Source organism: Phodopus roborovskii, unplaced genomic scaffold (genome assembly GCF_943737965.1).
Source record: "Phodopus roborovskii unplaced genomic scaffold, PHOROB, whole genome shotgun sequence".
In the NCBI taxonomy this organism is placed as follows: Eukaryota; Metazoa; Chordata; class Mammalia; order Rodentia; family Cricetidae; genus Phodopus; species Phodopus roborovskii.
Genome location: NW_026126433.1, coordinates 23692160 through 23706746, shown reverse-complemented (window position 1 = coordinate 23706746; position 14587 = coordinate 23692160). Strand labels below are relative to the sequence as shown.

General features: G+C 43.2%; 1 protein-coding gene across 1 annotated transcript in view; it reads right to left on the bottom strand.

Annotated features, from left to right (window-relative positions):
* The window catches only part of Niban1 (niban apoptosis regulator 1), a 152118-nt gene extending 140645 nt beyond the window's left edge, over nt 1-11473 (bottom strand). The window contains exon 1 of the mRNA XM_051185955.1: nt 11235-11473. Within this exon, the coding sequence (XP_051041912.1) occupies nt 11235-11289 (55 nt within the window). The 5' untranslated portion in view covers nt 11290-11473. The remainder of the gene's footprint in view (nt 1-11234) is intronic.
* Between the last annotated feature and the right edge of the window lie 3114 nt (nt 11474-14587).

Below are 14587 nucleotides of genomic sequence, written 5' to 3'. Positions count from 1 at the left end.
CAAAACAGCTAAAATGATACAATGGGGCAAAGACAGCATCTTCAACAAATGGTGCTGGCACAATTGGATGAGGGTGTGTAGAAGACTGCAGATAGACCCATGTCTGTCGCCATGCACAAAACTCAAGTCCAAATGGATCAAAGACCTCAACATCAATCCAGCCACATTGAACCTCTTAGAAGAGAAAGTAGGAGGTACCCTTGAACAAATTGGTATAGGAGACCGCTTCTTGAACATAACTCCAGGGGCACAGACACTGAAAGAAACAATTAATAAATGGGACCTCTTCAAACTTAGAAGCTTCTGTAAGGCAAAGGACACAGTTGACAAGACCAAACGGCAGCCCACTGACTGGGAAAAGATTTTCACTAATCCTATATCCGACAAAGGGCTGATCTCCAAAATATACAAAGAACTCAAGAAACTAGTCAACAAAACACCAAATAACCCTATTAAAAAATGGGGTACAGAACTGAAGAAAGAATTCTCAATGGAGGAAATCAAAAAGGCTGAAAGACACTTAAGAAAATGCTCCACATCCTTAGCTATCAGGGAAATGCAAATCAAAACAACTTTGAGATACCATCTTACCCCTGCCAGAATGGCTAAAATTAGAAACACCAGTGATGACTTATGTTGGAGAGGATGTGGAGAAAGTGGAACACTCCTCCACTGCTGGTGGGAGTGCAAACTCATACAGCCACTTTGGAGATCAGTATGGCGGTTCCTCAGGAAAATGGGAATTAGTTTACCACAGGACCCGGCAATCCCCCTCTTAGGTATATACCCAAAGGATTCACATCAATGCAACAAAGACATCTGTTCAACTATGTTCATAGCAGCACTATTTGTAATAGCAAGAACCTGGAAGCAACCTAGATGCCCTTCAATTGAAGAATGGTTAATGAAGATGTGGCACATCTACACAATGGAATACTACTCTGCAGAAAAAAATAATGGTATCTTGAAATTCGCAGGCAAGTGGATGGCACTTGAAGAAACCATCCTGAATGAGGTAACCCAGTCACAAAAAGAGGAACACAGTATGTACTCACTCATATATGGATTTTAGACCTAGATCAAATGATCACCAGCCTATAATTCACATCACCAGAGGAACTAGGATACAAGTTGTATTCTAAGAGATTCATATAAAGTCCCTCACAGAACTGGGAAGGGACAAGTCCCCCAGACCTCAGGTATAGTGGGGGAGGACAGCTAATGGAGAGAGAAGTAGGAGAAAATGAGAGGGAGGAGAGGAAGGCATGTGTGACTAGGAGGATTGAGCCTGGTTAGGAATGGAAAATAGGAAAGAGAGAGAGAGACAGAGACAGAGAGAGAGAACATAAAAGAGGGAGCCAATATTGGTTTGAAGATAAAGTTGAACACAAAGAAAGGTCGAGGGAACTACAAGACTGCTCCCAACTAACAATCTCAGCTTCCGTGGAAAGGCTATCATAAATGCCCTTCCCGGAGAGTGAGATCAACAACTAACTTCTCCATGGAGTCCTCAACTAATGCCTGTTGAAAACAGGAGCAAACACCCATACATAAACACTGAGTCAAACTAGAACCCAGAAGCAGATGGAGAGGACAAGACCATGCGGTAGAAGTACATAGAGACAGCTTACCTGAACAAGGAGGAGCTAAGGGCCACTAGACTGATAGCTGGGAAGCCAACAGAGGTCTGACTCGGACTCCCCTGAATATGGGTCTCAGCCAGAAGGTCTGAGCAGTCTAAGAGACCTCAGACAGTGGAGCCAGGATGTATCCCTGGTGCACAAAAGGACTTTGCAAACATATCCCCCATGGAGGGATAACTGCCTTATTCTAGAGATAGGAGAGAAGCCCTAGTCCCTACTTCACAGGACCTGTCAGATCTACATGACCCCAACTGGATGGCATTCCCCTACATATTGTATTGTGGTGGGGGGTTGGGAGGGGAGGGTGTTTAGAGTGCATGGGAGAGGGTAGAGAGGGCAAAAGGGAGGGAAGGAGGGAGGGAGGGCTTGGGGGGAGGGAGGGAGGGAGGGAGAGGGAACTGGGATCGACATGTAAAATAATAATAATAAAAAAAAAAAACGCTTTGACTCCAAAATTTAAGTTGAAGAACAAGTTACTGGGGAAAAGTATTTCTATTTTTGTTTCCACAGAAAATGAAAAGATGTGGATTCCTTCCAGACTAATGTGGTTTGATCACACCAGACCGCCTGAAACAGAGTACAAGCTGATCCTACATTCCAAACAGCTGGACAAAACAGCCCTACAGACTACAGCTAGGATATCTGAATCTTCTTCGAATCCCCCAAGACAGCGCCCCTTACCAGCAGGAAGTAGTTTGGAAAGAACGACGCCCAAATTCCCAAATATTGTGTATAAATGTTTGTTTTCATTTAATTGGACTTTGTTATATAAAATTAAATAAAAAATACTCTATATGCAAAAAAAAAAAAAAAAAAAAAAAAAAAAAAAAAAGAAGGAAAGGGAAATAAATGTCCACATGGCTTGGCAACGAGAAATAGGCTTTTCTTCCAAAATTCCTTCAAACCTTTTAAGCACCATTCCTGGGATCCTAGCAAAGACTGTTCTTTAATTCTGATCTCATCAACTCATTCCACACATTAAGCACAGAAATACAAGCTTCTCTGGGTCCTGGTCCCGGCAATTTGCTAAACGGAATTAATTGCTTTCATCTCACTAACCCTTTATTTATTTTTTCCCCCTAAGGGAGAAAAACCACGCGTACCAAAGAAAGGGCACTGTTGAAAGCTGGCTTCCGTTTTCCTATTGGCAGCAATGTGCTATTTTCTTTTAAAGGCATTTCCAAGATTCAGAGAACAAAGTCTATATTGCATTTGTGAGTACTTGACTCTGTATGTGTACGTGTGTGTGTGTGTGTGTGTGTGTGTGTGTGTGTATTGCATTTTAATTTAAAACTGTTAGAATCTTAGCCTTCATGTCCTATATTTTCTAAAAAGGCTTAAACAGACTGCCGCAGATGAATTGTGCTTTATTCCTGACTTCCTCTCCATTTTGCTACATTCTCCTCACTTCATTTCCCATTGCAAATTGTTGTCCTATGTATTTTACTTCTTAGAGTGACAGCACCTCGCTTTACTAACAAAAAAGTAATCAAAGTTTTTGTTTAGGAGATTAAAATTCACTGCCGTAATTCACACTGCATATTTTATAAAGCTTTCACAGTACATGTATTTTAATTAAATTATAAATTCATGCTAAACTTGTGTTCCTTCTGTTGCATTTTCCACCTGTGAGCTCAGTCAGATACTTCCAGAGATTACAGTTGAGGAAAACTACCCTCAGTTCACAGTCCTCAGCAAAAATAAACCCACAACTGGCAGGCTGGGGATGAAGCTCAGTTGCTAGAGTGCTTTCCCAGCATGCAAAGAGTCCCCAAGAACTCATAAACCTGACCTGGAGGGAACACCTGTAGTCCTAGTACTTGGCAGGTGAGGCAGGAGGCTCAAGAGTTCAAGCCATCTATAGACAGGGTTCAAAGCCATCCTGAATTCATGAGACCCTGACAGAAACAATCAAATAACAAAAATTGGAATTGTCACCTTGGTAGTTATGATTACTAGAAACCTTGTTCATGTGGTCCTCTCATAATCAATGTCTACATAAAGGGACATGTTTTATTAAGGTTCCAGGGCAATCAGAGCTACACAAACAAACCCTCTCTTGAAAGCACAAAACAAACAAACAAGCAAAACCTGGCCTGGCCTTAAATTAATTTATTTTTGTGTGTGTGAAAATGCATGTGAATGCATTTGGTGCAGCATACTTGTGGGAGTTGGAAGACAATGTGTGGAGCTCTTTCCTTCCACCGTGTGAGTCCTAGGGGACTGAACTGATATCATTAAACTTGGCGGCAGGTACCTTTACCAGCTGAGGCATCTTGCCAGATACTAATCAGGTCTTGAATCTATGGAGTTCAAGGCTCATATTAGAACTCATGGAGAAAAGTAAAGATTTTACTGAATCAAGTCACAGATTCTTTTCTGATTTTGAGCATTAGGTTTGGGGTCTCTTTTTTGTTGTTTGTTTTGTTTTTCAAAGCAGATGTCTGGAGTAGCCTTGACCATATAAGACAGTTAGTTGATTTCTCTCTTATTAAGATATAAAGGAAAGTAGTCCAAGGCTTCTGATGGACTTTCTACATATGTGACTACCACTGGATCCTAGGCTGCTTTTGTCCCTTAACTTTGCTCTGTATAAACTCCTTAAGAGGATATGTCATTGTCCAAAATGACTGATCCAGACAAGGTCATATCCAGACAACATCAAGGACAGAACAAAATGAAAACGAAAAACAAAACAAACAAAATAAAACAAAAACACCATCATTTCCTGCCCACTTTGACCTCTGGACCAGTAACTTTCTTGAAATAAATGACACTTTTACCAAATTGATCAAAAGTCAGTTGCATATCCCCATCTCAATGCAAAGAAGGCTGGGAATATCTTCATTATGAGAGTTCATATGGACACTTACAAACTGTATGTTCCATTATTGAAGACAGAAGAGAGAGCACTATTGGGTGATTACTAGCAATCTTTCTCATCTCTGGTTGTTTTTTGAGACAGAGTCTTATTGTTGAGTAATAATTTCCTCAAGGCTAAAACCTTCCATCTTGGAGGGAAACTTCTTAAGACATGAGGGAATGAAACAACAGGGTGTTTTAGGACAGGATTTTTACAAGGAGGTAAAACAACAGGATGTTTTAGGGGGAGGCAAGATGGACAATCCTTCAAGGAAGCACCTTAAGATGGGAACCAAACAATTTAAGGAAATCCCTGAAACCAACCAGACTTATTAGGCCTCACCCTCACCAAGAGTGTATAAGTGGTAAAGACTGCTGAGGGTCACTCTCAGATAATACAGGCTGCACAAATGCCTAGAAGAAACAAAGACCAGCCGAGCTGACTAGAAACAGCCGAACTGACTAGAAACAGCCAAGCTGACTAGAAGAGACTCACACAAATGGCCATCTGGAAAGGACACTCTCCAACCTGTTGAGCTGCCTGCAGGCCGTGCAGTGTGTTCCAGGTTGCCAGATTTTCTGAGTTGTCACCTATGCTGGTGTGGGCTTTGGTGACACAGATGTCTTTCAGTCATTTCCGCTCCTGTGTAACCCCTCACCCATATTCCTATAAGTAATCCCAATAAAATGTGTTGATCTACTATGTTGTATTTTGGCGTAACCCACCCTTTTGTCTGTCATCATTTCCCTATCTGGGGTGAAGAGATGTTTAGTCACATTGCCCCAAGAATAGTGTCACATAACACTTATGCAACCAAAGATGGCTTCAAATTCCCTATGTAACTAAAAAGGGCTTTGAACCTCAGTTTCTCCTGCCTTTACCTCCCAGCTGCTGGGATTGAAGAAAATCAGCGATTTTTGCTACTCGAACTCAAAGAGAATTTTGCATCTCACACAAGATGTAGCTGAGGTTCATTTAGGCAGGCTGTTAGCAATCTGACAGGGTCCTCCCTCCCTGAGACATTGTCAGCTTTGCAATTCCAAGTACAATGAAATCCCTTTGATTTTATGTTTGTTTTAGTTTTTAACTTTATTTCTATTTTTTTATTAATTGGTCTCCCTGTATATCCCTGGCTGACCCGAAACCATGTAGCTCAAGCTCGCACATGACTATCATCCTGTCTTTGTCTCTCCAGTACAAGGGTTACAAGAATTTGGCCCAGTCTTCTCTCCCTGTGAATTTATGCACATCTATACATGCTCATGTATGTATGAGTACTTATGTGCATCTGTGCATGGAGGCCTGATGTCAATGTTGGTTGTTTTTCTTCAATTACTTTGAACCTTACTTTTTTGAGATAGGGTCTTTTACTGAACCCAGAGCTCACAGATTCAGCTAGACTGGCCAACAAGTCCCCCAGGAATTCTTCTGGCTCCACCCGAGTAACAGGCATGTGCCCCTGCACCCAGCTTTTTCATGGATGCTGCAGATCAAGGTCAGGCCCTCCTGGTTGAACCCTGTAGTAGAATATTATTTTCAGGCATGTGACATTGTTTATGCTGCACTTGTTTAATTCAGTGAAAGCTGTGATTCTTTGCCTGTCTAAAACACTTGGTGGTTCTAATAAAGAGCTGAATGGCCAATAGCAAGGCAGGAGCAAGGATAGGCTGGCAGGCAGAGAATATAAATAGACAAAACAAGGAAGAGGAGAAGTAAGAGAAGAAAGAGAGGAGAACATCAGGGGCCAGCCACCCAGAAAGCCACAGAGTAAGAAGAAAAGTAAGATATAAGACTTAAGAAAGATAAAAGCCCAGAGGAAAAAGGTAGATGGGTTAATTTAAAGTTAAGAAAAGCTGGCTAGAAACAAGCCAAGCTGAGGCTGAGCATTCATAACTAGGAATAAGCTTCCATGAGTGGTTCATTTGGGAGCTGGATGCTGGGGCCCCCCAAAAGAGAAAAAAACATCTTACTACTGAACCCTGGGGTTCAATTGAGTAGAGAAGAAACTCTCCTAGAAGCCAGTACTTCCCCTCCAGCATCACTGACTAGATGATAACATAGTATCTCCTCTTATACAATCACTGAGGAGGAGGACCCACCTTGGTGGGCACAGAACAATCTCATCCAGTCTTCAGGGTCCATAATTTGGACTAATCTTTCAAAAACAGTGCTACACTGAGAAACTTAAATCTATAAGCAAATGGGTTTTTTCAGGAAGTGGAATGAGGAAGGGACGTTGGGTTGGTCTCTGACAGTGGCTGCCCTAATCTGTATCTGAATCTTTTCATTGAAGATACTGTTATTGTTAATCAGAAAATTGGACTCTGACGCCACCCTGCCATAATTATCAAGATAAGTCAGATCTGGCCAGATAGTCATCTCTCACCAACAACTGAAATGAACAAATGTGTGCACAGGTTCTGCAGCTTGGGCAGGCCTCAAACAGGAGCCACTCACCCCTCCTCTGCCCAAGGGAACTCACTCCAGAGCTAGTATGGGCTTCAATTTGAGGCGTGGCTCGTTTGGTTAAGAGGACACTGCTCATGCAGAGTACCTGTAAGTCCAATTCTAGTGGGGGGGGGGACTACAGTGCTCTTCTGGCTTCCAGGAGCACCCACACATACATGGTACACATAAACCCACAAAGGCACACAGACATACATATACATAAATCTTTACAAATGAACTCATCAAAGGCATTGATGACTATTTCAAAGAAGTCATTGAGCCCTTCTCAGTCTGTCACTGACTGTGTAACAGTGGGCTCAGAAAGAGATCTCTCTATTTCTCCCTCCTTCCCTCCATCCCTCTCCTCATTCAGCTGAAGTTGACTTTGAACTGGTGATGCTCCTGCCTTAACCTCTTGAGTGCTAGCATTCTTTACACATGTATATCACTGCACAGAACTAAAGAACAGTTTCCTTAAACATACACTTAACTATTTTCTCCACCCAGGTCATCAGGTTGGTGGCAGTCACCTTTAACCACTGAAGCCATCATGCAGGCCCTAAGTAGGTCAGGAACAGTTCCCTTAACTACTTGCTGTTAGCAGGCCCACAGGCATCCACCAACCCCATGCTGCTCCGTTTCTACCAGGACTTTCACAGTCATCTAAGGATGCCCGCCTTATGTGGAAGAATTCAGATTTGTTTTCTTTTTCATTCTTTAAAAATTCAATAGCATGTTCAGCTTTCTACATTTGTTTATTCTTTATAGAGGTGGGAGTGTGTAATGTGTGACAGCTAAAGGATATTCTACGGGAATTGTCTCTCTCCTTCCACCTTATGAATCCTGGGAATTGAAGTCAGGTCACCAAGTTTAGGAACAGGTGTGTTTTCCTGCTCAGCCATTTCACCAGGCCTTCTTTTAAGTTTTGTACTACATTTATTTGTTTGTGGAGGGTAGCATGTGTACCACAGTGTGGAAGTCAGTTCTCCCCTTCATCAAGTAGATTCTTTTCTTTTTTTCTTTCGGCTTTTCAAAATAGAGTCTCTCTATGTAGCTCTGCCTGTCCTGGAACTCCCTCTGTAGACCAGGCTGGCCTCAAACTCAGATTATAAGGATCCAACTCAAGACTTCTATCCACTGAGTTATGGCATCAACCCTCAATAGTTTGTTTTAAAAGGAAATGAAGTTATTGTTTCAACAAGAAAATATATCTTACATGTGTTTTTTCTTTCATCTAAAGTTTTATTTTAACAATGCCTATATATGTATATATATATATGTATATGTACATATATATAGATGTGTGTGTGTATATATATATATATATATATATATATATATATATATATATCACAAAAAAGGCCAACAAGATGTCTCAGTGGGTAAAGCCATATTCACGCAAGCCTGGTGACCTAAGTTCAACATCTGGAGCCCATGTAATAGTAAAAGGAGAGTCAGCTCTGCATAGTTGCCTTCTGACCTCAACACACAAGTAGTGTCACACCTATACTCACACATCATGCATACAATAATAAATACTTTTTAATAACACAAAAAAGAACATCTTAGGGCTGACCATTGATGCCTAGACTGAATGCGCTTCATCCCTATTAAAGGAAGATACAACTGTTCTTCCTTTAATACAACTGTGACAGTAAATCACTAAAGGCTCCCAGGTAGTATTCTGACTACAAGTCAGTCTCAGTTACTAGAAGTCCTCTAAGATATCAATCCCTTTTAGGAAACATGAGGGTGTTGATAATCTTCAAAACTGCCCCCTTTAGGAATGACGTAATTCCTTGACACACCTGGCATGGCTTTACCTGAAGACTGACTGGGTTCCAAGACACTAAGGCTCTTCAAAACATCCACCGGGAAGTTTTGAGGCACACAAACCAAATAGCACTCATTAAGTAAGGGCAGATAGTGCTATAGAGTGTTGGATTCTAGAACTCCAGCTGCTTCAAACCCATACAAACTTAGCCACACTTAGGATTTACAGACTAGTTCTTCAATGCCCTGGCAAGGTCCAAAAGAAAGTCACTGCCTTAGCAACAGAAGCTTGCAAACCTGTTTCACTGCAGCCACTTTATGAGGAGCAGGTCATAAAACTGTATTTAAACTCCACCTTCAACCCTCCAATTGTTTTACTTACAATTAAATCAAAACGTGAGGATATTTTTGGGCTAAAGGATGGACAGAGGGATAAATGAAGGGCTGTGGTTTTCTTCAGGGACCTAAAACCTTGAGACTGCCAGGAAATCAGAGCCCCGTGATCTTCCTTTGCTCATGCAGAAACAATTCCCAGTGCCAAGGATTTTTTCCAAGGCTCTTTTCCCTTCTGGTGTGATCAAGGCTGTCATGTGACACAGAGAGTCTTTATCCCTGGAGGTATTTTAACACTTTTCTTCCCTCTCCAGTACATACACCATGGAAGCCTTCTTCCAAAGCCTCTTCTGAAGAGAGAACAGACTGGGGAGTGTAATGTAAGTTTTAGTCACTTAAACATGTTCATTACATGTGCATTACATATTGATTTTTATAAAGAGGGCAGCACTTTTTTATTTGAGTGCAATGCTTATACCAATCACAACAAAGGTCCTGACCTTGAAGCTGTAAACCAGCTCATCTCCAACCTTGCCAGGGGTCCTGATGTCTGTAGATGGCTATGCATCCACTTTAAGTGCTTCTAACTAGGCAGTGAAACATCTCATGAACTCCATAAGCATGATTTTGCTCACAGGCAAATGCAAGCCCCTTGTTAGTGTTCTGTGACATCTCTGAGCCCAGTACTGGGGAAAACAGCTACAAGTGACCAAGTTTTATTTCCTGACCTTGTCAGTTGCTGGTGATTCTCTACATGGAAGTACAGAAGCAAGAATCTGGAAAAAGCAATTATAGCCTCTGACTTTCATGTGCCTTCATATGGTATCCTTTAAAAATGTGTTCGAAATGACGTGATTGAGAACAAATATAAATAAAGAAATGGACAAATGTTTTCTTTTTAAGCATAACCTGAAGTTCCAGAAAAGTGGCATCAAGAAAAACTTTACTATTTCTTTTAAAGAGTTACAGTAAAACTTGGAGCAGAAGCCAGGTGTTTGTGGCACACGCCTTTAATCCCAGCACTCGGGAGGCAGAGGCAGGCAAATCTCTGTGAGTTCCAGGCCAGCCTGGTCTACAGAGAGAGAGTTCCAGGACAGGCTCCAAAGCAATACAGAGAAACCCTGTCTCAAAAAACCAAGCAACAACAAAAACAAAACAAACAAACAAAACCCTTGGAGCAGAGCAGAATACATGTTTTTAAAGGTACTTGGGAAGCCAGGAGAGGGACTTACTAAATTCACAAGCTAGCTAGATATCAGTGGCCAAGGGTAAGATTGGGGTGGGTGAGGTAGGAGCCAAATATACTGAAAGAGAGTCAAGACTTCCTGCAGTTTCTCTTCTTTCCTGTAGTTTGGTTTTGGTTTCTTCTGCCTGTCTCTCTTTATACTGAGTCACTCCTCCCTATCTCAAGAACTCCCCCCCCCCCAAAAAAAAGAAAGACGGGTTTCCCCCATCTACAGTTTTAACAACTGTTTCAAAACACACCAAGCTTCCCCTTTTTGTTTTCCTCCCTCCCTGGAGAAGGAAGGGAACCATACAACCTGAAAAGGTAAAGACTTCATCTTTTCGACTTCTGATGAAATCGCCCAGCAATTGGTGTGAAGTTCGGGGGAGGTGTGGCCTGCACTGCACTTTACAAAAGGGAGTCAATATGATCCACAGGGAAATTCTGCTTGATAGGCCAGGAATCCCCCCCCCCCCACACACACACACACACTTAAGGAAATCTCTAGACTCAGGGGGATATCCCCAGCAACCTCTGCAGCCACATTTAGAAATCACTCACTCAGAGCCAAGTACAAGCAAGAGAGATGTTTCCTCATCAAGAAAAGAACAGATCCCGAGGGGCAAGGGGTGCACGCTTGTGGTGGGGGTGGGGGAGTAGGGACGACAGAGTCCTCCCCAGCCATTCTGAGAGTACCTGCCTCACCCGAGAGTCCTGGTGCGTCTCCGCATCACCCCATCCCGAGTCCCCTCCACACCCGAGTCGCGCGCCCGTGCTTGAAACAGGACACCGGCTCCGAGAGAGGCCAGTGCTTGTCTAGGAGCCCAACGCCCGCGAGTGGCACCAGCTAGCCCTCGCTCCCTTGGGGGAACCGGTGCGCAGGTTCCTGTCCTAAAGGTGACTAGGCTACCCCTAGCTCTGTGCCTCCCTGCAGCCCTGGCGCTCGTACCTCGGATGTAGGCGCACTTGCCCTCGTCCAGCTGGCTGGAGGCGGAGCCGCCCATGGCTGCGGTGCGGTGCTGGTGCCGTACCCGGGACAGGGGACTGACACCGACTGTGTCTGCTGCTCTCTGCTGAAGGTGGATGCGACAGGGAACTGGCTCTATAATTAAAGGGCCAACTTCCTCGAGAGGCGTCGCCGGCGCCGGCGCCTCCTCCAGGCCCGCGCTCTCGGAAGATGTGTGGGCTGGCCAGGGGGCTGTCTTCCCGCCCTCGCTGTACTTTGAGCCTCGGGGGCTGTCCAAGGAGCTCCGGGACTGTAAAAGGACTTCCCTCCTTGTCTTGGCTGACTTTTCACCAGTTTGGGGACAACTCAAACACATCGTGGGGGGAGTGGGAGAGTGGATCACTTTCAGGTGACTGTAAACGTCTGCCAGCTAGAAACTTCATTGCTACTAGCCTACAAGATGGATGTCAAGAGCCCATTTGCCTTCCTGTTCTCCAGCCACCTGCCCAGGGTCTGTTTCCAAAGTCCTCCAGGGAATTCCCTTGCCCGGAAGTGTGGAACCATGGAGAGCCATACCTTCTTGCGATCAAGATATTGAACTTATGAGGTGGAAAATGAAGGGAAAGTAATAGAGAAGCCTAGCAAACACCGAGAGGGTCCCCTACACTCTAAGGTATGCCTAAGACTCAAGGAAATCTGTCCTTGCCAGTCTTGTCTTCTTACAGGATGGGAAATTGCTGGTAGGAAATGTCATTGGTCCTTTCTCACAACTTGGCAGCCTGGACAGAGGGGTCGTCCTGATTTCTTTCTGTTCTTAGTGGTCAGATTTTTAGCAATTCCTACCAACCTGACCAGGCCTAAAAAGAACTTTAACACAAGTATTTCTCACAACTCACACTCAGTCTCTCACACCCCACATATATTCTGCCTAATTTCAAAATATGCCCAGTGTCCTACTAGTTCTTACATCCTTCGCTGCCTCATTTCACCAAGGGGAACCACTTGTGTGACTGTCTGGGTGCCTCATGTTATTCAAGTCAACTCTTCAATGCCAATATCTCCATATCTCCAGCAGCGAAGCAGAGTGCTGGCCTGGCATTCTGGAAGCTCTGGGTTTGAGTATTATCACCTCAAAAACAAGGTGTGGCAGTGACCACTTGTAATCCCGGGCTTGAAAAGTAAGTGAAGGAGGAATGGGCTACGTAGAGAGTCAGGGACTGACTGACTGGCTTGGGCTATGTGGAAAGCCTTTCATCCCAGCACTCAGAAGGCAGAGGCAGGTGGAGGCCAGCCAGGTTTACAGAGCAAGTTCCAAGACAGCCAGGGGCCAGAGATACCCAGAGAAACTGTGTCTTAAAAAAACCACTGCATGCACGTGGTAAGACAGACAGACATGCAGACAAACACCTATACTTGGGAAACAAGTGATCTGATTTATCACTCTTCTCTCTCTTGTGCATTCACAGGTGGAAAGATTTGCATGGAGTATACTCACCAATCAGAACCTGGCAAGTTCAGCCCTATATCACTGACCAGCCATGTGACCTGCTCAGATTGCCTAACTTCGGTGTTGTGTTAGTTTTCATTGCTCACTGTGAAAAAATGCTAAGGGTAATCGGCTTATCAGAACAGGTGCTTGTTTAGCCCACAGTTCAGAGGTTCAGACCAAGGACAGGTGGTCACATTGCCTTTAAGCTTATGTCAGCACAGTAGATCATGAGGTCGTTTGTTTTTGTTTTAATTTATTTATTTGGGGTTTTTTCTTACCCCGCCCCATGCCCTCTTTGGTTTTATCAAAGAAGGCTTTGCTCTGTAACCCAGGCTGGCCTGGACCTACCATCCTCCTATCCTGCTTCCTTAGCCCTAAGCATGCACCTGGCACTTGGCTCAAAATTACACGTTATTGCAAGAACATGTAGCAGAAATGCTGGTCACCTAGCAGCAGCTGGGAACTAGGAGTAGGAGGAGAATCTCAGTATCTCCTTTAAGAACACACTTCCAGTGACCTAACTTTCCTTCATAAAACTCCAGTTTCTAACTCTAGCATCACCACCACGGGCTGGAGACTGAGGTTTCAATACACAGACATTAGGGAAACATCCTTATGTGGGTTTCTTAACACCAGATATATGAAGATGCTTACAGTCATCTTATGGACCACTGTAAAAATCAAGTTTCATTGGGTCTTGAAGCACTTGATGTATTCCAGGGAGCATTGTAGGAGTGCAGTGGGTGGATGCTGGGTCTGTTATCAGAAGGAGCAAGACTGGAAATGAAGGATGTTTCTAGAAGGTTTTTGTTTGTTTTTGGTTTTTTCCAAACAGGGTTTCTCTGTGCAGCTTTGGAGCCTGTCCTGGAACTCACTCTATAGACCAAGCTAGTCTCTAACTCACAGAGATCCTCCTGCCTCTGCCTCCCCAGTGCTAGGATTAAAGGTGTGCACCATCACCTACCGGCCATTTCTAGAATTTTAATTACCCTTTGAATCATTCATGCTACATCAAGAAAGAGGTGTTTTCCCTCTTCTTGCTCAAAAACTAAGATAATCTTCTATCAGTGGTTTATAGGAAGAAATAAGAAAGTCATTACTTTGAACTTTTTTACACTTATTTGCTTTGGGTGGGGAGCACACACAACACAGTGATCGTGTGGAGCACAGATGACAGCTCACCAGAGTCAGTTCTCTCCTCCTCTACCATGTGATCCCAGGAATTGACTCAGGTCATCAGACTTGGCACCTTTACCCACTAAGCCTTCTAGTTGGCCCCCAGAATTCTTTTTTTTTAAATTTCAGTCATAGTATTTAATATTTGCAAATCCTGTGTGAACATCATTTTATTAATTATACTATAAAAAGAGTCTCCAAGCAATTCAATAGCTTTATGAACCCAATTCAATTTCATACAAGTCAAACCAGCTAGTTTAGAAATCCCCTGTGCAATGTTAGTTTTTGCCTGCATCAACACATTTTTCTTTGAAATATTGCTTTTTTTTTTTTTTTTTTTTTTTTTGGCTTTTCAAGACAGGTTTCTCTGTGGAATAAGTTCTCCCCTTCCGCCTTTATGTAGGTTCCAAGGGTTGAACTTGGGTCTCCAAGCATGCATGACAAGAGTCATTACCCACTAAGCCATCTCAGTGGGCCTGATATTTTAATTTTATATTGAAATATATATGTATGTATGTATGTATATGTTTTCAGAATACATTATAGAAAGCTAAGCTAACTAAAATACTTTGGGGAGGGAGCCAGCCTCTCATGGATGATTCTGCAGACAGCGCTGAGCTGGAGTTCCAGAGAGTGCAAAGTCTGGTATCAGAAAGATACCAATTTTAGTTTTTCTTTTCACTTTTTTTTT